Raw genomic sequence first — 26,923 nt, 5'->3', positions numbered from 1 at the left:
ACGGCTCGCGACGAGTGCTACATAATTAAATACGAAATAGTCGCGAGGCGATCATTTACTATGCGCAGAATTTCAGAGGCAATGTCCATCTGAGAGTAAACATCCGAGGATGCCTCTTTCGAGAACAGAAACGGAAACAACGTCAATTTCCTGTACCAAGATAGAAACCCTCCGGTTGAACGTTGGCCGTACGATAGAAAACAGCTGTCTATCTCTTCGTGAAAGAAAAGTAATCATCATTTCTCCTTCTTGATCTCTGGGTTTTAATCGCGCGCGCGCGTGTGTGTGTGTGTGTGTGGTCTTAGAGAACTGTGTGCGTGGTCCAATTTCGCGGTTAATCGAGATCGAATTAATTCTTCCGAGGTGCTGAATTATATCGAGATTAAATGATAGGAATGTAAAGACGTGTGCTTACCGAGAGAAGCATCGTAAGCGCAAATGTAGTCGCTCGTAGTGAATTGTGCAGTTAGAGCAGTTTTCCCGACTTCCGACGCGCCCAGCATGCCCACTTTATACGTCGCCACTTTCTCGCCAGCTTCCTCTTCTGCCTCCATGCCGGAGAGCTGCGAGGCCGAACTAAAGAGGAGAAAAAAAAGAAGGGCGTAACTCGGCGAATGAGATATTACGTTCAAACGAATTACGCGAGAATTTGCTTCTGGAAATTCTATCAGTACTTCATCCCGGTCATTTGCAATTACGACTACAACGGTACTCGTCGCCATTACGATAGATACGTGCGATTAAAACGGTTCTCTTTCATTAAAGTAACAATGTCGACAATTTTTTGTTAAATATGAAGTTTATTTAGAAAATGTACGTCCGACGTGATCTTTATCAAGATCGTCGCGATTATCACGAGCTATACATCAAGCGGTTTTATTTTTCACGATTCTGCAGAAATGTTGTGCATAATGGTAATTTACGTGGGAAAATACGCTAGAATGATTACACGTCATTTTTATCAAAATTAAGATAAGCTTCTCTACAAATATCAATTCTGTTTCATATTTAGAGATTAAAGAATAATCTTTCGTCATCATTAGTTATTGGAATACCTATTTTGTTGTACCTTTTGTATGTATTATATTCTATGTAATATATAGTTGCATGTAATTGTCTTTTGTGCTCTTCTATATTTTCATATCATATATAATTATGATACATAATACGTATAAAATTTGATGCGTGTTTATTTACACAAAGATCTTTTGATTTGTTATGAAAAACTTCTCCTTTCTTCGTTTCCTTTGTATTGCATATTATTTCTCGAGAAAATAACCGATACAAACTATCTAGGTTTATCCTATGGAGATCTACGTTTTACATAAAATAAAATCAAACGGAGAAAAAGCATTAGACATATTTTCCTTTATCTTTTTTGTTTGTTTAAAATTAAACAAATACATGTGATTGGTTTGAAAACAGCGGAAGGAGAACGAATATAGAAAGGGATAGACTCGTGAAATGTAAATCTCGTAATGGCAAATGCCATTAAGACAAAAGCTAACGCGAAAGCGTAGTAATGCATATATTTAAGATATAATGACATTACAAAATCTCTCTCTCTCTCTCTCTCTCTATTCTTTCGAATCTGCTTTTTTCTGAGAAAACCAGAAAAGAGCTTAATTTAAATTATGTCGCGTTGTCAGCACACGCATGTAGCACCTTTAAGCCACACATTCCCATCCGTCTGAATCCTTTCCGACTGCCCCTCGTTGGGGAAGCACTCTACGAAATTACTCACTGTAGCATGTTTCGTCAGTCTGGGACGGTCTCTCGGAGGATTTGACGGTATTAAAAATCGTGTCAGTAAATGCAATGTAGAAAATGGAAAGAGAGAAAAAGAGGGAGAGGGATATCTCTAAATTCTAATTCGGCCTAAACGCGATGTAGGTTGCCTTTAATCTCTTTTAACGTGACATGAGGACCAGAGACAGATCTCTTTATGACTGCTTCTCCGCCCACTCAGGATGCAATCTATCCACCGTGTAATTATCCGTAGGCAATTAAGGCGCCTTCAAGCGCTTGTGCAGTCGCGATTACTTCGCGTGGTGCTCGTACGACGAGTTAGCGAGTAATCGAGTGATCGAGTACCTTACTGATAATCGCGGATGAGACCAAGTGGAAAACGTCGCATCGAATCTGCTCGCAAGTATATAGCGCAAACAAGCGTAAATAACCGTCCAGAAAGATTAACGTGAACATTCGGGATGATTAATCCAAATAGAAACCGCTGATAAATTTATATACTTTCGACAAATTTGGCTTCCATAAAAGGAAAGTAGCTCCCACGGATAATTTTTCACTTACACATGCATTCTGCGTGTTTAATCAGATAGACGCAAACTCTCTCGTGAGAGTGAATCACGAGCATTAAACCCGTACCTAATAATTTCATATAAATTAGTAATTAATGTAAATAATTATTTGTTAATTGTTATATTTAGTTCATCTATTATATAACACGTAATTATTTCATTAATTAATAGAGATTAAGAAATTTTAGCAGAAATAAATTATTTTATTCCAAGAATTTATATTCAAGTTTATGATAACAATAATAATCTTGTAATACTATTAAAATAAATTATATAAGATATTCCTGAGCCGAATAAACTCCATTTAATTAATTTTATTTTTTAAAAATTCTATGAAGATCTTGAAATAAGTTAAATGAGAAAATTATCTTTGTTTCATTCACTAAACATAAAATATATCTTCCATAGAATATTTATAAATAAAAAATTTTTGTAATTCTAATTTGAGGCCTTACGTGTATATTTATTACTTAAACAAAATAAATTTGAAAATAACAAAGAAAACTATCTTCTAAATATTATATCTTCCAAATCAATTTTAAAAATGATTATTAATCACAGGAACAATATTTCTTAGGGTTTATTCTACATCGCAATTATCTTTAATTTGATTTTTAATTCATCTTTTGATATTTGGAAGTTTCTAGACACATTTGGGTACAATTTCAGTTTCTCGAAAGTTAGCAGCATGAAAGTTGTTCTTTGATGTACAGTAAATGATAAGCAAATAATAATAGCTCACATCAAAGATCATGTAAGTTGGCTTTATTTAACGAGTGTTTTTAAAAAATTTATTTTTATACTTATTTTTCAAACAATCGATATAAATTATTTTCTACAGTTACAAAGTTGAATAATATTATAATGTTATAAACTATAAATTATAAAATAATATATATATATATATAATAATTTTTATAAAAATGTCGATATACCCACTTCGTTACAAAATTTCTGTTACACAGAGCAAGTACTTTGCCGTCGGTTCCAATTTCCCGACTCTTCTTTTTCTAATTTTTATGACACATCTTTTAAGAGTATACTTTAAGTGTAAAACACCGTTTTTAAATGATAAATTTAAGAGTGGATTTTATTTAGTGCTAGACTTTACTCAGCTCAGGTATCTTATATTATTCCATTTAAAAAAACTGTAAGATACTTTTAAAATATTTTAAAGGAGAAATAATGTACGCATATGATACAAATGTGTACTATATTTAATTGTGTAAATATATTTAATTGTCAAATAATTATCTTATATAACATATCGCTACTTTTACTTACGTAAAGACCTTTTAATTCATTACACTCGTTAAAAAAAATCTATTTCACTGTTTGCATATTGTTTCCCGATGGATATAAATAGAAAGCCGTATCTGTCTACACGAGGGACCTATGTTTTATGTAAAGTCATGCGAGAGAAAACATTTGATGTATTTTTCTTTGTTTCCTAAACCGTCAACCCCGGCTTGCGACGATGCTCTCGAAGGAGAAAATAAACAACCCCTGAGCTTGAAGTAGAGATGAAAATGCGGAGGAGCATCACGTCCACACGTGTACAATGTGGAAGATTATTTTCCAGAGTGTCTCCTCCTCCCCCCCTCCTCTTTTTATTCTCTCTCTGTCTTCGCGGTCACACATATTATACTTTTATGCATTATATTTATATGCAGGTAACCATAGAGACGAAAGCGTCCAATTATAATGTTCAGCCGTTGAGCTTTAGCCGCAGCACCTTTATAGCCCTCGTTATTATTATTCGCGAGCGATAGCACGAAAGAGAATGTAATTATCTTCATTTAATCTGGCAGCGGCTCTCCTCTTTAATAGCTGCGAGTTGCAAGCGTATCGAGGATGCAGTCATTACACGGACGCGGATTTCGATGCATCGCGTATTGCAATTTCACAATCATAGCTGCGAAACGAAACAAGTCGTTCATTTATCCAGCGTTATACATGCAATTATTTGCCGAGTACTCCGGGATATTTTCAGGATATATCATTCCAGAGGAAATCTCTGATCCCAAGTCGGAATCCGACCGCGCGTACCAAAACGAGCGGATCGATGTTATAAGCGAGATTTATCGTGCACTTTCAGCATTCTGTTTACCCTCACCTGAGTAATCTACCTTCCCGGGTGCTGCTGCAGCTGGTGGAGGAGGTGACGCTGTTGATGCTCCTGCTGCGGCGTGTCTTCAACGAATCACCCAAGTTGTAAATCCCGTTCGCAGTTATGGAGAAAGATCGGAGTCTGTAATACTCGATCCCGTCTTCGATCTCACCTTCTTCACCTCCCGCTGCGCCACCTCCGCGTCTCGTATCGGCCAGCATCGGCTGTAACAAATAACAATCTATGTCTATCATCGACAATCTCGACGGATAAGCAAATTTTCATCTGAAAGATGAAAGATTAGAGATCGTTGGAAGTCAAGTTCACATTCTGATTTTTCTAAATTGAAATTTTCAACGATAATATGAAAATGTAGACTGCCGATATGTAGATTACTGAAAACCCTAGACTTTTAATTAAGGATGAGACCTCGTTCGGTGAGAAATATCAGCATGACCGAATAAGGTTCATCTTTAATCAGTCATTTTTTTAATTTTTCTTCAGTAAAGTGTTCTGAGCGTTATACGTTCCAACATACAAATGAGAGACAATTTCTAATACACTGAGAATAAATAATCCCATCATCCACAAATGTCATCATTAATCAAGAGATTCTGCGTTGCGCGTGATATCTCGATGCGATTTGTCGACAGGTTCATTGATTGAATTATGAGCTACATGACGTAAATCGATGTATAAAGTTCTGTAAATTTTCCGGAGTGGCGTGCGCGCCGTCGGCATGGGCATGAGCATGGGCATATGGCATATACTCGTCATCCTTCGCAAATGCGAAACGGGGTAGAAAAGCGGCAGAAATACGCGACGCGTGCCATATTAGGGTCGCAGCGAATCCTAACGCGTTCGCTAATCGATGCGAAACACATTCGGTGACATAATCGTCGCGTATTACCGTCATTCAGCCCGTTCTATTTGCGTGAACGCAGAAATTTAACTGAATGTCATTTCGAGAATGTCGACAGTTTGAATTTTGCCTCATATCCTCTTCCTCGGTCAAGTTCGTTCCATTTTTTTTTTTTTTTTTTTTTGACGGTTGCAATGTGAAGCTTGTGACACAAATATCGACCTCGCCGCTCTGCAAAAGTCGCAATAGTAATCTTCTCTCGTATTTCTCGCGACGAGGAATTAACGTCGACCATGTTTTCATTATGTCGAAGAATCCCCGCGTATGTCCGAATTACATCGCAACTTCAATTCGCTGAGTCCTAAGTCGCTTAACAAAACAAGAAAGACACCGAAAGTTCTAACGAAGATAAAACGTGAGAACCAAACTGATTGCCTCGGGGCTCTAGACAGAGTATTGAATTGAAAAATAGATATCTATATGTAATATAATATAATATAATAAAATATTAATATAGTAATAAAATGTGCAAGAGGTTATAAGTAAATTTATAGAGGGCGCGTAATTTATAAAAGCGCATAATGATTATAAATGTATAAATTCGAAACATGTAATTTCGTAATTTCGTAACGAATATTACTTGGATAATTAAAATTGTTTGAATTGTATTGAGAAACTTTTGCTATAATATCCATAATAACGTATTCGACTAAAATTTTTATCGTTGTAGCACGAAGATAATAATTTATTTTACGGCACACTGAATTCACGATGGAAGCACCGAGTTTCGCAGATCTTGGGAAAAACGCGAGGGAAGTTTTTAAGACGGGTTATCATCATGGCAAAGGGCTTATCAAGTTCAATGTCAAAACAGAATCTGCCAAACGATTCCTGATAACGAGTGATACAACGTTGAACTTTGAAGCCTCGAAGGTTGTCAAAAATTATTATTCTCTCATTCTTCAGATCTTATCTTCTCTTATGGGAAAATGAATTTTCGGTTATTTTATCTACGTTAATAGCACATCGATCAATATTTATTTATTCGATATGTCGATTATTCATAAAAAAAAGCAAACAAGTGATGCGGATCGCGCCGCTTATTTCGTAAAAAAATTTTGCGTGAAAATGTAGCTGAATCAACTACTTCAAGCGGTAATATTTACATTTAATTACACATCAAATTATGCAGACAATATAAGCGTGCCACTGAATTCGAACTTGCAGCAACTGTTGCTTTAAAAGCGAAAAACAGTGATGGATTTTTATGTTTTGCAGGAAGCGCTCTCTTATGTAGCAATATTTTAATGGCTATAAAATATTTATTAGTTTATCAGCATTAATAAATTCTCGATAAACAACGTTTGTATGTTAAATTGCACGATATGATTGATTTAAATAAGAGTGAGAGAATAATAACAAGTATATCTAAATAGCAATATGAAGTAACGCGTTGGAATTACATTAACGAATACTCATTATTATTGTACTTGGCGTTTCAAGGCCAGGTAGAAAATTGAATAATTTATTCATAATGGATTGATGACAGTTAAATGGTTTAATGGAGACGAAGTACAAGGCGAACGCTGGAGCTCTGCTGTTAAAATGGACGACCGAGGGAGTGCTTTTCCTGGGATACGAGTTTAACGGGCTGCTAATGAAAGGCGTTGATTTGCTCTCCGAATGTTCTTACAATCCGGAAACGGCCGCGAAAAGCGTGAAGGTCGGCTCCAAGTTCGCCAACGAGAGGATTAACGCACGCTGCGAGATCTGTTAGTTTACTTAGATTAGTAATTAACTTTACGCATCGAAAACCGCATTCTTCTCGCGTATGATCGGATTCTCTTGAATGTTAATCTCTTTATCAATAACACTCGTGAACTTGCTGGGCTTCCTCGTGAAACAGCACGAGCGGCAAAATTCGCGTAACAAATTCATCCTCTATTTATAAAGTTTTGCAAGGTAACGGCTTTGGCCGCTGCTTGTGCGACGAATAAAAGGGCTTCATATATTGTGTTCGTATATTCCCGCCCAAGGGACGAAGAAGACTAATTATACCGTAGTCTAAACCTTTCACCGACCTCGTCGAAAAAAATAGTATCAAAATGAAACTATGTCACCGAAGAGACATCTTTTTTCACATGTACAATTAGAATATTGCACAAAATATATATATTTATAATACTAAATATACAAAGAAGGGTGGGTTGTATATATCTCTTTACAAAATCAGTATACTTTCTAATATTATGAAATATGAGAAGCATTTCCATAATGAAATCTTGCGTTAGCAGAATATTTAATATCGGTTATAAAAAATTACTGGAGCGTCGAGTTTTCTATCTCTGTTTCTCCAACCCTCGCCCCTTTCCTCCCATTTAATTAATTATTTCAATAAAAGTAACGGCAATGATATTCTCGATGTACTTTTTTTTTCTTGAGATGAGCAAAGAAATTTAACATAAAATCAAACGCGGAAACGATCGGAGCTTGTATTCAGCTTGAATTTTCTTTCTTGTTTCTCGTCTCGCGCTACACGTTGCGTAACATAGAGGGAAACTTCAATAAATAATTCCTTCTCTTCGAGTAAACTCCTTTCCAATATCACGTAAAGTTTCACAGGAACAATAGCGGAACCGCGTCCCGAATGTTTACTAACAAGTCACGGCAATTTTCGCGAAACACGAGTTTCCGCGATGGTGACCGATATAGACACTTCTGAAAGCTTGTGAACAGCCACGCAGCTGTCGCGTTTCGCTGCCCACGACATCGAGGGAATTTCGAATTTTTTAATGAAATATAACGCAATGTGAATAGGCGCGGGTGGAGAGACAGGTAAATTAAATTCCAGGGATTCTAATATAGAAACAGTTTAGCGTTCAGTTAAATTCCGATAAAAGAAATAGGTTTTCTATTTTTCTTTTTTGGGGTTTTTTTTTTTTGATGGGAAAAACGTGCAGTATGATGATCGAAACACCCCGTATTTTTTTTCCTGTATTCAGTTACATGCGAGTAATTTGAGGATATCGCGTGTCGGTTCGTCGAAATTAGTGGATTTTCCGTTTGCAGCTAACGATCTGGATTCAGGCACCAGCCTGCTCGGCTCGGTGGTACTGAAATGCCGTAACCTGCTGCTGGGCTATCAAGCTGGTTACGACGCGACCTCGAACAGAGTGACGAAGAACGACGTCGGTGTCGTTTATGGTTGTCCCGACATTGACCTGCACTTCCGATGCACCTGTATACCGCACGTGTATGGACTCTCCGTGTTGTACAAAGGTAAAACTGACCAAGGATCTTTGGTGAAGGTAACGCGGGTTTCCCGTAGGTGACCTCTCTTCGCGCAAGTTAACGCGCGCTGAGACGCCGACGGAAGAATAATCATTCCCCTGACAACGGAGTAATTTCCGTCTACTCCGTAATACCCTCCACTTATTCATCGCCTCTCGCGCCGCGAAATCGCGTCGTCGACGACTAGAGACGAACTGCTAAATTACCGCTGTCTTTCCCGCGTGTTAAGTAAATGGAGGAGGTTAAACGTGTCTGGTTCAGACGAGGGTAATGAGATCCTGTCGCTCCGTGTTCAGATAGGTGGAACGCGGACGTGTAATTCAAATCGTTTAGCATATATCGGCTCACGTCACGGCGGCGTTATCAATTTTCTCTGCGGAATCGGCAGAGGACGAGGGTGAAGAGGGCGATAATTAGCAACGTTAGCGTGTAGAGAGTTCGTGACGGCGTCGTGTAATAATGACGTATAGCAAAGCTTAGAGCGTAAACTGACACCAGTGGGATTACGCGAAAATTACATAATACCCTAAACGGCAACGACCTCGCTCAAAATTGGGTTAAAATTTGTTCTCTCGAAACATACCTCTTAATTACGTTAATTAACAAAACAAGTTACATTAATCAGCGAGAGCCGCGGGTTATTAGAGCGACGTCTGTAATATAGTTTACGATATATGTATTTTTCTTAATCAAAATGCATCTTTCTCCTTTCGTCCTACCGATCGCAACACCTCGCGTCTGTTCTTCAGTGCAGCGCGACCTAGACATCGCGGTGAACGGCATATACGCGAAACGAGGCGACGTACAAAAGTGGACGGTCGGCGCCGGAGCGAAATGCATGATCGACGAGAAGTCGACCCTGCGATTCAAGTTCAACACCGATCTCCAGTTAGCCACGAGCCTCCTGCAAAAGCTCAGCGACAGCGTCACGTTGATCCTCTCGTTCAACATCGACTGCGCGAACGTCATCAGGGGTGGTCACAGAGTCGGACTGGCGCTCAACGTCGAGGCTTAAACTCGCGATAAATCCTCGACGGATTTGTGTATTCTGTCCTTGTGTCGTTGTCTGCTGTGGTCCCTGCATAAGTCTCAAGGGCGATCAGATCGGCCAAAGGATGTAACTGCATTTTTCTTTTATACGGAAATTCTGATCCATTGGAGAATCAATAAAGGATTCTCAAGAAAACATTTTTCTTCATTCTTATAAGAAGCTAAAATAATAATTAATAATAACGGGAGAATGTACACAGCTAATTAAAGATGAGATCACGGGCGATAACCTATGGTATAGACAGATTTTATATTCACCAAACTCTGCGCGCCGATCAAGTTTTGAATGACCGAATAAGGCTCATCTTTAATTAGATAAAGTAATACTCTTTGTGAATTAATTAAAATGATTAGTTTTCTTTTCTATAATTCTGATGATTGCAAGTTGATGGTTCGCTGTTAAGTCCCGGTGGTCGTAACGACACGTAAACAGTTTTCAGAGTAATCCAGAGAGATGAAAAAAAGAGCTAATCATAGCGACAGAGAAAAGCCGTCGTTTTCCTAGGTCCCATATCGCTCCGCTTTTTCATTTTCAGTTACGCGTTCCGCGTTTCGCGATCGCGTTACGCGGAATTTCGATGAAATTCGAGAAGAGTGACAGCCACGGGAGCTGTGATATTTCCAGGTTTATTGTGTGCCGCGACTGTATACTGTTCGGCGAAATTTATTCCGTATTCATTTCACTTGCCGATACGCGTAAATCGTCTCTGTGAATCGTTAGAAGGAAAGTCAAGTCTTTCGGCAACGGTTTTTTCCAGGTATTGCAATGGTTCGCAATGACTCAAGAAATTAACCGCTCCATCGATCTACACACGATCGATACGTACGTACATAGACTAATCGTTACGCGTTTTCGCTATATTTGCTTTTCCACTGAGCTCACAAATCGTAAATTATTCCATCTTCCTCTCCTGTCTTATGCATGCTCCGCGAGATATTCCAAGGTCTTTTCCTACCGAAAAGAGACTTTGATTTCTACATTTTACTCCGTATATATCCTTACCCTGTGACGTGGAACCGCCGGCATGCTACTCGTTCTGCTACGATACTGCCTCGGGGCGGAACCTCCACGCATTCCGGACGTCAAGCCAGCTGAACCGGAAGGACTCGTCGGACTGGGACCGCTCGGACTCGCGTTTGCGCTTAAACGCGATGACGACGACGCGGCACCAGGACTCAGCGCCGGTGTTCTGGTCGGGCTCCTAGGAGAGGGTGACAGGTGACCCCAGGGGCCGGCCTCCGCTTGTAGAAATCTGCCAGCGAAAATGGAATGTTGTCATTAGACACGTGCCGCGCGTCGTAAGCAATCTCGTCTTCGCGTAAATCCGAGATTTTCCAACGATCAATTTACATTTCGCGGTTCGCTGACGAGATCCAGCGCCACGCGGTGGATCTAAGGCGCTAAGGATTATTTTCGAGCGCTCGTTAAACAGATTGATTGCCGTTACGAACTATACGAGACAACGATCAATCACTTTTACGAGGAGAGACGACCTGTGTAAGTCCGGCGTGGGTCTGGCAACCGCGATGCTGGAGCTTCTACGTCTCGAGGGGGTCGGTGACTTTAGTCCATCTACACAGCTGTGACCCTGAAATCCGGACAGCGATGTATTATGTAGACGGACCTCGACCTCGCTGCTCCGCCTCTGGACACTCCTTTTGCTCCAGCGCCGGCTTTTCGCGTCGACACTCGTGCCATCCGGCTTTCTGTAAGTTTTTGGCTTTAGCATACAAGAGAGAGAGAGAGAGAGAGAGAGAGCGAGGAGCGCGACGTATTTCCTGGTCGCCGCCGCGCGTCGCCATGCTGTGCGAAGCCAGGAAACGTCGCGCTCTAAACGTAAGCTCTCGGAACGGCATAATCCTATTTTTACGCACGCATTGCGTTATCGATTTTCCCCGAGTATCACCGCTCTATTTCCGCTCCTCGCATTAAACTCGGTTTCGGTGGAAGATTGATTCATTACCCGCAACGGAGGATAGCGTAGAATCGCCCCGCGACGGGCTCTAATCCGATTGCGAGAATCTCAAATGGCTTCAACCAGTACCAAAGACTTCCTACGCGCGTTTGTCACATGCCGCGAACCCCAGTGTACGACACCGATCTAACGATCCGGATTGCTCTCCCCACATTGAGAAATGTAATTTCGTAATTTCGATAAAATTGCGGAATTCTCGATTGCGTGAAGTATTACGGCATTATCGGATCCACGGAAATCTCATATCATTTGGATAACTCAAATTTCATATGCTTCGTTAAAACGTCCCTTCGATTCGAACGATCGGCGTTACGTTACTTTTAATGCCGCCAATATTGAGATTTGCGATGTTAAAATAACCTATATACGCAAATTATCCTTTGTTTCGATATTACGCAGCATCGATCATTATTTAATCGCATTAGGCTAATCTGATCAGCGTCCGTAACGCTATTTATAGTCATTAAATTATAGCGATTTCGATGTTTAGCAGTTAATTAAGTCTTTCACGTTTCAGTAAGGTCACTTTAATATTACGTTACTTTTCGTTGTTAATTGACAATTGATTTGTAAATCTCTGTATAACTCTGCCTTCAGTAATTAGTTAAACTTTTCATATTTCAGCGAATATATTTTAACATAGTATCTGCTCCTGAGTAACGACCAATTTATATTTTCTCTCTCTCTCTCTCTCTCTCTTTTCTTTGTTATTCTTACGAATCGTTTTCTTTCTTTCCCAAATCTCTTCTTTCTGTTTTAAAATGAAACTACTTGTTGCCTTCTTTCTTGAGAATTATTCATGTACGTTCTCTTATAGACTTTATTAAACAAATGTTTGCCATATTCACCTCGGTATAAGCTTATCCTCGAGCATACTGGGTAGATCATCACCGTCCTCGGTAAGCGCCGCAAAGAAATCCTGAAATTTGTCTGGGAAGCTGCTCGGCGGACAGACGTTCATGGGAAGGACGCGCTCGAAAACATCCGGGGAAGTTCTTTCGACGATTTCATGACGATCCGCCACCGTGGATGTTGCCATATATTCACTAGAAACTTCACAAGTCCTCATGAACCATCGGTGACGTCTCGGATTCGTCACAAACTCATTCTTCTCTCCACTCGCGCACTCCGCACGTGACTCTTCCCGAAAACTTTAACGTGATCTAGATCCGCGATACACAGTTCCCACACTCGACCGAGGATTTCGCGAGAACTTTATACAACGCGGGGAAGACTGACGTAATTTTTACCAATATGCAGCTGATTAATTTTACGTGTACGATTCAACGTGAGATCGCGACACCGAACGAGTCACAGATCGCCGGATACGTTTTCGATGAAAATTGATCGATTCTGTACGTCGCGTGATAAAGATCGAAATGCAAAGCAGCCGCTTCCGCATGCAACAGTGCTCGCGCTTTCACTCTCGTTCGAGAGCTATTCGCGATATAATTGCAACGAGCGTGCCGGCTCCGACACGTTTTCGGATACGCGATCTACGAATCGAAGCACGTGCTCATCGTCCATCGCGTTTCCACCTGACGAGCGACTCGCGCCACGAGGACGATCGAGATGCTACTACGAGGGTGCCTCTCGTCCACGAGCGATCGCGACCCTTTTTTCACGACGAGAACCTGGCGAAAACTGAAGCTCGCATGGTTGTTGCACGTCGTTCTGGCTCCGGCACCTTGTCGCAAGGCGCAAGCGTGGCTCACCCCAAAACTCAGCGGACGGGTGGATTCGCGGTAACGTCGTAAAAGTGATCGTCTCCCTCTCGTTTCGCTCTAGCTACCGCAATCATCATGAAGTGAAGGGGCATTTTGAGCCGGCTGATAATGTCGAAACGAGAAAGAAGTCCGTCACGAAAGATTCGAGACTTGGAGATTGGCGAAATTCATCTTGTTCGCGCAACGAAAAAAACAAGAAACGCAAATGAGAAATCATCTTTTTAGGGAATTTTAAAACTATACCTCAACCGCGATTGCAGGGAAATTGTAGAACGATAATTTTCCAACGTTATCGAGGAGAGCGCGATAACAAAATTGCTGGAACAGCCTTCCTCGATTAGACTCGTGCTACTTCGGGTGCGTGCCACATGAATGAGAGAGGACATGAAGAGAGTAATTCGATCAACCTGGAGCCCGTGGTCACGGAACGCGTGTAACGCGGTAGAAAACCTAACGATAAAATTAAGGATGTATGCATTCCAGAGAAGCAATTCCTGTCCAATAATAGGCGATCCGACCTAACGCAGCAAAAACGTAAATTTAAGACCAAGCGGAATAACAGGGAGAGATGTAGTAAAAAAAAACTCAAAATCCACGAAGCATCCTAAAAACCAATTAAAACAGCGTTTATTTGACTCTCGCGTGTGCACTTGTGCTCGTTAAATACTTTCGCGCCAAGGAGGATAAAGTCTTCATTTTAGCTTCTATAAATGCGTCACTCGGTTTTATGCATACAGTGTTTAATGAGAAATTTCTCGAAGCCTGTATTACAAGTAAATGTCCGCTGTGTTTCCTTTGTGCAACACGGAGTGCAATATGCTTTGAATTGATTAAAAAGCTCATTTAATCTGAAAAGTAGAGGGAGGAAGAGAGAGAGAGAGAGAGAGAGAGAGAGAGAGAGAGAGAGAGAGAGAGGGGAGACGTGGAAAGAGAAAAGTAATTCAAGGAGCTTCGTAACAAGGAACATTCTCCTGATTTCAGCATGATACTCGTTTTCACATCTTGGAGGGAGCAAGTACCGTTCGGACTGATTATATAGTCGACGTATACGGATATGCGTCGCGCGTAAGAGGGTGATAAACGATCTGGAATGTAAATTCACGAAATAAGAACGTTCTTGGGGTGCGCTGTGATAGGAGGGACGACGTAGAGCGAAGTAGCGAAGCTCTGGTAGATTTGATACAGGAGGTAAACTCTCTCTTCGCGTTATTACTATGTACGTTGTCTCCACTCCAACAACTATTTTTCCGAGAACTATATTCTACGAGACACGAGAGGAATCTCGCTATAACAATCTTCACGTAAGGACATCCTTACGGATTGCCTTTGACAAGAATGTCTTATTTTCAACGAGGTGACTTCTCTTTCCTTTCGACGTCGAAGTAAAGTGCAAAGTCCAAGTGAGATATTAACATTTTTATAGAATCAATTTAAAAGTTTCGCATGGCGTAATCCGATGCCATATGGCCTTCGGCGTGTAATCTCGGGGATTTGCGACATCGATTGTTTGCGTAATGTGGTACAGTACGACGACAAAAGGTTGTTCTCTATTCTGGCGGAAATTGTGAGAGAAATTAGATATTAGTACTTTAGTAATTAATATTATTGTGTAATATGAACGATATATGCAATGTAACATATCCCTAGGTGCTAGTATAAGCGAGTAAATATTAATATATGACTGCAAGGCGAACTATCCGAGCGGAAATACCAACGGCGGACAGTGTCAACATTTTCCGGATTCCGTAACGGAACGAGTTACGGTATTAATTAGCTTACGAGACACGTTAACGCGACGTGTTAGTCGCCTCCTACTCGTCCTGCTACGTACATGTTTTCGATCATACCTTGGACCATGTACTCGATATTCAGAACTGTCCCGGGCTATCGAAGCGATAACAGTTACGCAATACAGACCCGTAAATCGGAAACAATGACCGCAATTGCGCGGCATAATAACTCCAACGAGGTAATAAGAACTGCAACAAGATAATAACTTGTTACCGCAGCTTTCCGGGCAAAAGAGTTTGCCCGGCTAGTTATTTCTTCTTAACTACTTTAAACGCGAGCAAATAAGATTTGTCATGCTAGCGAAGAATTTTTCTTCATAAAACTTGAAGGGTTTTCTGCAGTCGGAAATCGTAGTGGGAGTAAAATGAGAATTACATATGGAGATGGATCGATGCGATTTGCGATATAATAAGAATTGAACAACGCGTGTACATCGTTAATTAACGAAAGGTATTCACTACAAGTGATTAAATATTTGTCCAGAGCATTCATGATTTACTGCTATTATTATGATTTATATGGGGATGGTAAGAATAAAAGCCGGGGGAAAAAAAAGAGAGGGAGAGTGAGAGAGGTTCAGGCGAGTGCGGACCGACCTCGTCTGATTCGGGAGGCTCTCCCAATCCACGGAGGGATCGATATAGCGCACGTGGAGGGCTATGAGCTTGGGAACAAAATAAAGCGCCTCGTGATAGGAGGAGCAACAGTTTCCGGGCGAAACATCGATAATACCTAGCTGTAGCAAATCGTGGCACGCGTTGTCCTAAGCTGGAGCTTCTGTCCTCCGTAACGTTTTGTTTTAATTAACCCTTAGTCCGCCGGAAAGTTTAAATATAAACGCTACGGAGGATCCCCTATTATGTAGGTTATATTCAAGATACAAGTACAATATTTCGGGAATTTTCTGAGGGAATTACAATAGATCCAATGCCGGCGGTCTAAAAGTTAAATTTCAATATAAACTCGGATATCTTAGAGGTAAATCGTCTCTCTCTCTCTCTCTCTCTCTCTCTCTCTGCCCCAAACTCCTCCGTAATAATTTTACATAATTCATTGATTATAAGGTAGAATTTCAATAAGCAAATTATGTAAAACTATCCACTAGACACTATACCGCTGAATTAAAGCAAAGTGGAAGAAAACGTGGGGACAAAGAGACGGTTGTTTCTCGTTTTCTCGAAGGAAATTAAATCCAATCCTCGTGATTTTTCAAGGAGAAAACGCGAAGGCGCGATCCCTCTCGAAGTGTCAAAGCTTACAGCATTGACATGCGGATTATATTACCGGGGAGTTAAATTATGATACAAACCGGCGTGCATCGTGGGAGAGATCGTTTCGCCTCTGCCTGCCTGTCTCACTCGTTGCTTTTATCTTTAACATAACACGACCTTCGCTTATCAACTTCGTCCACGAAACCTTTGAAGTTCGAAACGCGGAATTTCCTCTGCGAACCCAAAGTTCAACCCCTCCTGCTCCTTCCTACCCCGGCTTCTCTTTAATTAATTGCCTCTGGAGGGATGACGACGATGCGATATGGAACGTCCGATAGAGTACCAGAGTTATTTTTAATTCAATTAGTTTGCTGATTTCTTCTTTCCTCGTAGAACCTCAGCCTCGTATAAAACCATCTCCGCGTTCGAAAAGGATATAAAAGTTAATCCTTGATCCTCTGAATCACCCATCAAAGCGGTTAACGGCGCTTCCCCCCCCCTCTCTCTCTCTCTTTCCCCATTCGTTGTCGGAAAATCTCAAAGTCCATGGTAACTCGTTCGTTATAACTCGGTTTGCAACCATCTACCATGACGCATGATGACATATCGTACATCGTCGGTGTAATCCGTGAACGCGTAATACACGTACGCACGATCGAGCAGGTGACAAACGTGTCATTCGGTTCGATGATTGGTAGATCGATAGGACTCTTGATTGTATCTGATGGCTGGTCGCAACCACCCTTGTCTCCGTGATGTCAGCAGCCCCTGGAGTCCCTCCTGAAGAGTGATAAATAAAGGAACAGCGAGGTACAGGGGCTCTTATTCACAGACCGGTGACCCTTTCGAGAGTTTGCCGAGGCGAAAGAAGACTTTCCGGCCGCGTCAAGACAATACGCCGGCCTATCTTCGCTACTTATACACGCTTCTTCTTCTTCTCCCCTTTTACTTTTTTCTGTTTTTTTCTTCTTTTTTACGAGGCGGCGACAAAAAGCGTCAGCAATGCATCGTCAGCTGTTGGCGAGTGAAAAATAGGATTTAAACTTAGCGCTAAAAGTCACATGTTCTTTTGGTATTAATTCACTATCGATCTGTTTCGATTCCATTACCGGCTACTCTCGCGTTCGTTTCCGGTCCTCTGTTACGAACACTGTCATGTCTGCCTTACAATAAAAGCACTCGTAGAAATTATTTCATTCCTAAAATCTACCTCAGTCCCAAGATCAGCGATGCACTTAAAGATTTTGCACGAGAGGGAAAGTATTTCTGATTAAGAATCTCACGTACATATCATCGACATGGAAATCCGCTGTATTTAATCCGCGAGACGTAGAGGATGGACATAATAATGCCGTGTATCGACGACCGATTTCAAAATTTGATTGATGCGGTCACTCATCCTGCACTAAACAAGTATCACGCTGTATGTACTCAATTCAAATTTTCGTTCGCGTATATAGATCTCGGTGACGAGATGATGCGAGACTCGAACAAAGAATGAACCTTGTGGTAACGTACCTGTCGCGGGATTAGACGTGACGAATCGGGAAGAAGCGGATACGGATGTTTGCGTATTTATCAAAGGTGACATGTAGAAAAAAAAAGGGATCGGACCTAATCCGAAATACGTAATATATGTCGGACACGGGTTCAGGATATCAAGATATATCGCACGATTACATTCTCCATCACTGAGAAAAATATCTTTGTTAATTGAACAAAAAATGATTTATGCGATGATTTGGTAGGAATACGGATCGATTTGTTAGTATTGCGAATCTTTTGTCATCATTCGTCAATGTAACAAATAACACACGGTTTACAATACAAATCACATTTGTTGCAGTATATTTGTTATAGATGTCAAAATATTTTTTTACAACTTTACAACTAGTGTCTGTAACAAATAACAACAAATTAATGCATCAAGAAAAGGCACTTGATTCTTAATAACCTTTTCTAGATATTATTATTTTTAATGTTTGAGAGCTTTTTTTGAATTTTATTGAGAAAAGAATACATAATTGTCTAAAGTAGAACAACCAAATTGCTAGATATTATTTGTATCTTTTGCAAATAATCAAAATTCCTAACTGCTAAAAATCTATCCAGCAGAAGCATAATAGTTTCTATTACTAACAATTGTTTATAATAGCAGATTAATTGTTTAGAATAGCAAAAGAGCATCGGTCTCTACAAGAGATGTATTGTATTCGACAGCAAATCAAAAGTAACAAATCATATTCGTTGTCGGTACCGACACATTTGTTTTCACTAGATCTACAAATCAAATGCTTGTTAAATTAACAAAATCTTTTTTCTCAGTGATTGAATCGCGATGAATGAAAAATTTCCTCTGTGACATTCATCGTGAATATCTTTTCACAAAAACAGTCTCGCGAATTGAATCTCGACCAGTTACCAAAGGAGAAAGCTTTATGAAGCCGACGCCCGGCGAGAACACAGAGGGATGTTTGTCTCGAGTAAGAGTCGAGAAAGCTTTTGAGATATTTCGTTGCGGACGACGACGACGGCGGCGGCGGTGGTGGAGACCAAGGCCAAATCGACGACGCCCACGTATAAAAATGTAGCCTAACAAAAGGGAAAAAAGGCAAAAGAAGAGAAAGAGAGAGAGAGAGAGAGAGAGAGAGAGAGAAAGAGAGAGAGGCGGTGAAACAGTGGGGTTAAATGCCGTTATTACACCACCCACGTTCCGACCGTACGATAAAAGTTTATTCACGCGGCCTTCCGACTCGTGCCATCCCTCGATAAATTCCGACTTTTAAAGTAGCAAACGAATTTGGATAGAATTTAAAATTGTTGCAGGTACAGCCCTTATGATGGCCGGGAACAGATCCTCCAACGCGTGTGTACACACATTCCACGGACGCGCGGAAATTCGCGTAAATCCGCGGTGAACGCGGCCGCGCACGAACGAGATTAAATCCTCTCATTTACGAAGCTCGTTTCCATAATCGTGCGTCAGATCAAGGATAGGTACGTTAATAAATTAGTTTCCCAACGCGAAACACTCTCTCTCTCTCTCTCTCTCTCTCACATGAAATCACAATTAAGCTTTCCTCTCTCATCAATATTGTTTTGCTAAATTATGTTATATGAGAGTCGGATCTATCATTTTTCTAAAAGGACAGAACAAAATTTTCGTGCCGTCAAATTGATATACCTTCCACAAGGCGCTCTATAATAAATTTCAGATTTTATAAGGTTTGATCGAAAAAGAAAGATACGCGATCGCAGGAATTGGCCATTGAAAATTGTTTCGTAACAGTGACATTGGTGGCAAGTGAAATTCTCGTGTGTGCGCGAAGCTGCGGTGTTCGCTCGTAAAGGAGTTGAGATTGCGAAGGAAACCACCACGAGAAGGAAAAGTCACTGTGTCTGCCGCAGACTGGAATGCAAAGTTTTAATTAACTGCATCGATAATTAAGCACACGAACACACGTGTAGCCTTGAAGTAATCGCAAACTGTTGCGTGACACGTCTTTACATCCAAAATTTTGGGTATTTTCCTGATTGCTCCTCAACCGTTACTCTCATTGTCAGTGACACGATGTGAATTCCAACATATTTGATTTATAAAAAAATCCCACAGAATTGCAATCTCTGCTTATTCACAATCGAGCGTCTACAAACGTTCTTCAAGTTCCTCCTCTTCTCGTACTTTTTCATCAAGAAACGCAACGAATCGATCCTTCCGATATCATAATTATTTTAGGGAACATACTCGCCACTCATCTTTTATTTACAAAAAAAAATGTTCCATAGAACGGCAGCACAGTGTCAATTGTTTTGAAATATAGTTTAACGAATAAACAATAAACAATGCTATTTATTTTTGAAGTATTGCAGCGTTGATTTCTAATAAAATGCACGTGTAGGAAGAATCTAGCTTTCCCAGAGAAGCGATCAGTGATTTATTGACGAGAAACGATCTTGTTTGTACGCGTGTCGACGAAAAGCCGATTGATGTGTAATTGGTTCTCGTGAATGGTCCGTGATCGCTAAGTGCACCAATCGCGTTTCTTTGCAACAAATCATCACGCGAGTCAATTATTTTTGTTACATTCGCGAAGCGGTAATAACGCGAACATTATACGTCAAAGGGATGTATATTTGGTATTGTGTATGCAAAAATATCTTCTGCAGCCTTTTCGCATTGCGCGCGAGAGGTATTCAATTCGTTACAAACTCGTTACAGATATTTCCGATATTTGTTTGATGACGCACTCAAAAGGGCGGTAACGCGAATGGAAATTAATAATGTTTATACATCTATTGGCCGCCGCGGGCGTGTAGCGATAAAATAGATTTTGGCGTCCCAAATGTAGCTGGTCGTCGCGCCTCGATATGATGAGTGTCGCGGAGCGTATGGAGGAAACGTTCTAAATTTTTGAATCATTAAATTAATGTCGCAAAAGTGACCAAAAGTGGTTGAGACTGTACAAACGATCGATAATGCTTATCGCGGTTTCCATGGATACATTAGTCACAAAACCGAACTCTTCGACGCTTCTGTTTAATAACGCATATTTCGTAAACGTCTTCCCTGCAGGTCTATTCTGTAACTCTTACCGATAGTTTTGGTATCGTTACAGTTGATGTCGTTGCGCAGATGTTACGCGTGGTAAAAAAGCTGCAACGACACATTGTATCGTCACGATATCGAACTGTCGTTACAGAATAGGTCTATTGTAATCAAAATTACAGAGATAAAAATGCTCGTCGCGTTGAGGATGAATCCAGTGCGAGTGAGCGAACGCGAATGGACGCGAACAACTCACTGTAACGAGGACCATCGCACAGGATGGATGGAAACGTTGGAATTAATGGACATGACATTTTTCTCACGATAGAAACTCGACATGCATCTCTTCCATGCATTTTAAGACGTAATTAATTATGAATAAATAATATTGAATAATATTTTCTGGAAATTTAATTCAATTAACTCGTTTGAAATAACTCTCAATTATGTAATATATGCGATGTGATGTATCATCGCAATAAAATATAAAGGCATATCTTGTGAATATCGGCACTTTAGAGCATTCAATCTTCACAGATCAACATTTAAAATAAAAAGAATCATAGAATGATGTTCACAAATTTGAATTATTCGATCAAATGTGATCAGTTTTTTTATAGGGTTCGAGAAATTTACGATTATAGAAGATATCTGTTTAAATATAGAAAAAAAGGCAATACATGGGTAATACATAGGATAATATACTCTTTTAAGAGGGTTGGGGAAGAGATGGTGAAGTAGCCCCTCGAAACACATATTTCGCAGTTTTACATAATTTCGAACAGTTTCCGAAATATAGAGGATTGGGGACAGACTTTCATCAGCAATTCGCAATGATACATTGTTAATATTTAAGTGACATTTGGTATTGTTAATACGTATGGCATTGTTAATATTTAAGTGATGTTTAAATGACGAGAAAACTAGCAAAAAATATATTAATCGATTGAGAGAACTTTGGTTGATCGTTCTACAATATACATTTTACGTTTTACGTGATTTAAATAATAGAAAAATGAAAAATCTCAAGCTCATTTTTTAACTCATGTCCATTGATTCGATCATTTCGATCCTTTGTACGACATATCGAGGCAAATCGTTCGCGCTTGTTCCATATGCCTGATCTGCGGTTTAAGAGACGCGCAATTCGAGATTCGCACGGGAATCGTTCGTCCTCCGCGTGCGCAAGATATCAGCGAACGCTCGATCGATCGCCGCGGACTGGCACAGCAATGCGTATCATTTCACACGTACGCACTATTTGCGTATCCATTATCGGAACATATTATCGAGAACAAACCCCAGCGGAATACGGGAAAACTCGTATCGCCGCGGGATTTCAGTGTAACGGCCGCCGCGCGAAATCCTTAAGCGTTTCTCGACGGATGTACTCTTTCTCGAATCGCGCGAGCGCGATCAAAGCTGAATTTTGGCTCGAACGAAACCCGAAGCGAAAGCCAGCCCATCCGTTTCGAGAAGTTCATTATCGTCGGGATAGTTTCAACAAACGGGATACCATCGCGGCCGTTAATGTGGCCACTTAATGGCAGCTAACAATTTGCACTTCAAAGGCGTTTCTCGTTTGTCGTAACTCACGAGAGTTTATCGGTGCTGTCGGGCGCGCATTAACCGAAATCGTCTGACATCGTAGCTGCTGCATTTCGAGCCAATTTAGAGGTAGACCCGTATAGGTCAGACACGTCCGGTCTCAATGAAGCTGAGCTAGCTGTATGTACCACTTCGCTGACTAATCACATTTTAAGTACGATCTGCGTTGATAAGAGCAAACATGTTCCTCGAACAAACTCCCACGATTTTCAAATAAAATTGCCGTGTTTAATTGGCGCCATGTTAAAATATCGAATGGCAGAGATAAAGTAGTTTGCAAAACATTTAAAAGCTTTCGCACGCGCGATTTAGAGAATATGTGACCTTTCATTCGCGTTTTCCCTTATTCCGCGGAGAACGAGCGTTCGATAACACTTTGAGATGGAAATTGCATTTGCGGTGCGAATACCTCTCTCGTTGAAATTCGTTTAAAGAGTCCTATTTTCGGCAGCCGCGCGATTCGTTCGCGTAAATTGACGATTTAACACGTTATAATTGCTAACCATTAATTTTATTCCGCGAAACAATTTGTGTATTTTATATCAATTTTGAGCTGCGTAAATTTTTTTTTAATTAGATTATAATCCCTTCCGAGAAAAGTGAGTAAAAGTCACTCGGGAAGTACTTTGCGCTTCAACGGAAATATTAATCGATAAGTTTCGCCAAAGTTTCTGACGGCGCGGCACGACGCGGCGCGGCGGCGACCCAGCTGCCCTCCGTAATTCCCTTCATCATGTTTTAATGTTCGTTAAGCCTCGATTCAATCGCGCGACTCGTACGACTCGAAAGATCCAATCTAACGGTAATACCGAGCTTTTCGCTAACTTACAGAGCTAAAAATATTTTCGAGAATAAAGTAAAGATCGCCGGTTTTCCGCGCGGTGAAAATGGGTCGAGAACTCTCGTCGTGAGTGCACCAACACGAGACATTTGGTGCGATGAGATCCGCGTATTCGAACATCACCGACATACACAACATGATCGCGCTATGCAAACGGTGAGTACTCACGGTAAAAGTTGTAAGTCGCGACGACTGTTGCATACCGCGGGCAGCGATGCGCTCTAGAGTATCCGAGACTGACGGCGATTGATTCCAGAACGAGGTCCTCGAAATACTCCGGCCGGTACAATTACGGGCTGTGGACGATCGAGCCGAGTATCTTGAGCATTATCGGATATACCGTGGTCATTCCTGTAGTTTCCGCACTCGGAATAATCGGAAATTCTCTGATCCTCATAGTCCACTTCAAAGCGAAGACATACCTGAAAGCGTCGACATACACATATTTAGCAGGTCGGTGGAGATGCCGGAATCAGCCACGAATCAATGTAGAATTTATTCGCGGTCGCCGGATTTATTATTGTTATACAGAGAGAGAGAGAGAGAGAGAGAGAGAAAATCTCTCGTAATCACCCTTCATGACAATTATTCGGCGTCGCCGAACTGACCGCTAGTGAGGATTTTCGGATATTCGGAATAATTCGATACAATCGATTTTAAAATATTCCAAGTAATTGTATCAATATTAATCGTATCAAGAGTTTTCTCACGTATTGCGCAGTGCTCGCGACCTCGGATCTGATTACCTGCATCTTGCTCGTCTTCTCCAGTCTGGCTCGGGGCATTTTCCGTTGCTACAAAGGATGGCTGGAATTCGACGCGTTCGTATACTTTCCGCTCGGCTCCATTACGTCAAACATCACAGTCTGGGCCGCATTAGGTGTGAGCGTCGATAGACTGATAATAGTCTGCAGGTAAAAATCTGTTAAACTCGCAGGTAAAAATATGAAATATATGCGTTTGCCAGCAAATATGATTTGTCGTGAGTTTCTCGTCATTAGTATTACATTTCAGAATACACAAAATTATGAAGAAAAAATTATTCGGGAAAAAACACTCTCAAGCAGGCACCTATTTAACCCAGGAACGACCAAACCTTACTTGAACTCTCTGATCTAGAGAAACTGACACTTTGCGACGATCCATGAACACTTGATGTTAATGAATTGTTTATGCGTAATGTAGCTCAGTTCAATAGGATCATCAAAACGATAAAAAAAATTTTTTTTTACAATATGTGATGTGTATGTAATATTCATAAAATGTGAATATAAAGTTAAAGTTTTTACTGATATTTACATATGGGGAATATATATATTTTTTTTTTTATCTGGAATAACTCTTCTCTCACTAGTTTGAATATAACATTTTACGTATGCATATAAACGTAAAAAAACCGTTGTAGATCATTTGATATCAGTGGATATAAAAATATATATTTTTGACATCATTAATAAATCATCATGTTTGCTGGGTTGAATTTAACAAGGTCCAATTTTTACAACAGCATGCCGCGTAGCAAACCACCGGGATTCTGTAGCCAGCATATAGCACGCAAGCTGATGATCTTCGCCAGCTGCTTCGCCATTTTGATCAACGTACCATACTGCTTTATGTACAAGTACAACGATCGTGGTGATTTAGTGACGACCAATTTTTTTCACTCGAGGTAAGAAAAGACGGTAATGGTAATAGCGATCATTGTGCCTCTATACCCAGCTCTCTCTGCTCCCAATTCCCATCCAATTTCCCAAAATATTTTCAGTCACCCGGAGACAACTCTCCCCGGAGATCGCATTAATATCTCTTCTCCCATCCATATTTCTCGAACAATGATCTTTTCGTTATTCTTCTCACGAATTCAATTTTGCTTGAAAGCCTGAACTAAATGGCATCGGGATGGTTTTTACAGGTGGTACTATCTTCAGAATTGGTTTCAATTTATAATATTCGGCCTGATACCGGCTGCATTTTTGCTCGTTGCGAACGTTATAATGTTATACTTTGTGAGAAAGGTCCTCAAGCAAAGAGAAATACTGCTGAAGCGCAAAAACATACGCGAAGGGAATAAGTTGCAGGTAACGTAATTATGTTAATGCAAAAATTCACCAAGATTTTATCGTTCGTTTGCGACGAGTTCTGAACAAAGCCGCGAATCGTTGTTCCGTAATTAGTTCCGACCTAAAAACATGCCTTCGGACAGGAGTTTTCCGATTGTGGACCGTTGAAATCGTAATCAGTTCTGAACTCGTGCTGCTCCACTTCAGGATTCTATTCCATCCTCCGAAACCTGAATGAACGGCCGTTGTACTCCACTTTAGAGCGTCTCGGAACGCGATTTGCATGAAACTCATCCGGGAACCGAGTGGTATCCGGAAACAGAGTCTGGCGCGAGTCATTGTTGTCTCGCGTAATTGGAAAAGTTTTCCTCGAAAACCGACGATAACATCACTGTCTTTGTGAGCGCAATTATTAAAACTTTGTCGTCGTTTGCTGCGTAGACATCGGTCTCTACCATAACTTCGAATAGCGTATCCAAATGACTTTGATTCACTTATCTTGGTATAATCTGATTAGCATTCTTCCTTCTTTAATTATTAATTATTAATTATAGATTTTTCTTCATTAATTAGTAATTGTAGATTTGCCCGATGCTACGTGAAATATTTTCAAGCAATACGCGTATCTAAAAGACGTCTCGAAGACGTCTCACTTTGCCTAGTTTTACCACATTAATTTGCTATCTGCCAGGATCAAGCCCGGCTAACCATCATGCTGATCGGCATCGTATTACTGTTCCTCGTGGGCGAGCTGCCAACTCATTTAGCATCACGTCGCAGCGCCGTGTCTTTGCTTTATGGCGGTGATCCTTCCAGAGTTCACGAGGACTTCATGGAAAGGTGGGTGGTCGCCACGCGATGCGACGATTGTTAAAGCAGTCCTGGTCAAAAGGATATGTGTGTTACGCGCGGACTGTTTCTCGAAAGGACGGGAGAAACGTTTCTCGTAGAACGTGGTTAAAGAGAAACGTGAAAAAAAAAAAAAAAATATATATATATATATATATATATATATAACTTTCAAAGGTAAAATAAAAAAATGTAATGTGTGATATTCGAGTCTTGCACTTTCAGCATTTTGAATTTAAACTGAAATGACGGCGGGATTATGGAGTTATTTTCTCATATTACAGAGAAATGCCACTTTATTGTGTATATAATTATAACGTCCTACGCAGATTGGAATACACTATATGTGAAGCTACGCGCCCTTGTGTTTTCTTGATAATTTGTTTATTCCGTTGTGCTTTTTCGCAGTTTCCGCATGTGGGCGACTCTTCTCAACGCACTATCGAGCTCGACAAATTTCATACTCTATTATTTGCTGAGTTCATGCTTTTCTATGCATTTCAAACGCATGTTACTTCCGAAGCATATTATGAAGAGGAAACACGCTAGGAGAGGACCGATCGCTTATTTCCACCAACAACCAGGCGGCAGAGCGCAATGCGAAATATTTGTATTATAGTATTATTGCGTGTATGTATGTATTGCGCGAGCGATAACAATAATCAGTACCCTATTTATCTACA

General features: G+C 40.6%; 4 protein-coding genes across 7 annotated transcripts in view; 3 read left to right on the top strand and 1 right to left on the bottom strand.

Annotated features, from left to right (window-relative positions):
- LOC105202257 (peptidylprolyl isomerase domain and WD repeat-containing protein 1) overlaps nt 1-9,767 on the top strand; it is a 25,107-nt gene extending 15,340 nt beyond the window's left edge. The window contains exons 9-10 of one of the 2 annotated variants that reach the window (XR_005575017.1): nt 8,360-8,569; nt 9,331-9,767. Coding sequence is in view for 1 of the 2 variants with exons in the window: in XM_039450642.1 (XP_039306576.1) it covers nt 8,360-8,407 (48 nt within the window). In the remaining variant the exon portion in view is untranslated. Of the gene's footprint in view, nt 1-8,359 lie in introns of both variants that reach the window. The other variant, XM_039450642.1, reaches the window with a different exon arrangement.
- Nucleotides 1-13,237, bottom strand: part of LOC105202297 — a 19,421-nt gene extending 6,184 nt beyond the window's left edge. The window contains exons 1-5 of one of the 2 annotated variants that reach the window (XM_039450643.1): nt 12,456-13,237; nt 11,126-11,338; nt 10,635-10,884; nt 4,435-4,652; nt 416-576 (exon numbers count right to left, since the gene is read on the bottom strand). In XM_039450643.1, the coding sequence (XP_039306577.1) occupies nt 416-576; nt 4,435-4,652; nt 10,635-10,884; nt 11,126-11,338; nt 12,456-12,676 (1,063 nt within the window). In that variant the 5' untranslated portion in view covers nt 12,677-13,237. The remainder of the gene's footprint in view (nt 1-415; nt 577-4,434; nt 4,653-10,634; nt 10,885-11,125; nt 11,339-12,455) is intronic. The other variant, XM_026134383.2, reaches the window with a different exon arrangement.
- LOC120356788 (voltage-dependent anion-selective channel protein 2-like) lies at nt 4,679-8,349 on the top strand. The gene is made up of 2 exons (XM_039450658.1): nt 4,679-6,223; nt 6,840-8,349. Exons 1-2 carry the CDS (start codon nt 6,062-6,064, stop codon nt 7,065-7,067), a joined length of 390 nt encoding a protein of 129 aa, XP_039306592.1. The 5' UTR covers nt 4,679-6,061; the 3' UTR covers nt 7,068-8,349.
- LOC105202290 (neuropeptide Y receptor type 6) lies at nt 11,213-26,923 on the top strand. Of its 2 annotated transcripts, XM_039450646.1 has the most exons (8): nt 11,213-11,340; nt 19,163-23,487; nt 23,588-23,784; nt 24,053-24,245; nt 24,839-25,000; nt 25,244-25,409; nt 26,083-26,231; nt 26,649-26,923. In XM_039450646.1, exons 2-8 carry the CDS (start codon nt 23,429-23,431, stop codon nt 26,857-26,859), a joined length of 1,137 nt encoding a protein of 378 aa, XP_039306580.1. In that variant the 5' UTR covers nt 11,213-11,340; nt 19,163-23,428; the 3' UTR covers nt 26,860-26,923. The 2 variants fall into 2 exon arrangements, with proteins under 2 accessions (XP_039306580.1, XP_039306579.1); XM_039450645.1 differs by lacking the exon at nt 11,213-11,340 and having other exon boundaries at nt 16,817-23,487.

Source organism: Solenopsis invicta, chromosome 6 (assembly GCF_016802725.1).
Source record: "Solenopsis invicta isolate M01_SB chromosome 6, UNIL_Sinv_3.0, whole genome shotgun sequence".
NCBI lineage: Eukaryota > Metazoa > Arthropoda > Insecta > Hymenoptera > Formicidae > Solenopsis > Solenopsis invicta.
The sequence above is the reverse complement of the archived record's forward strand: the minus strand, read 5'-3'. Positions and strand labels throughout refer to the sequence as shown.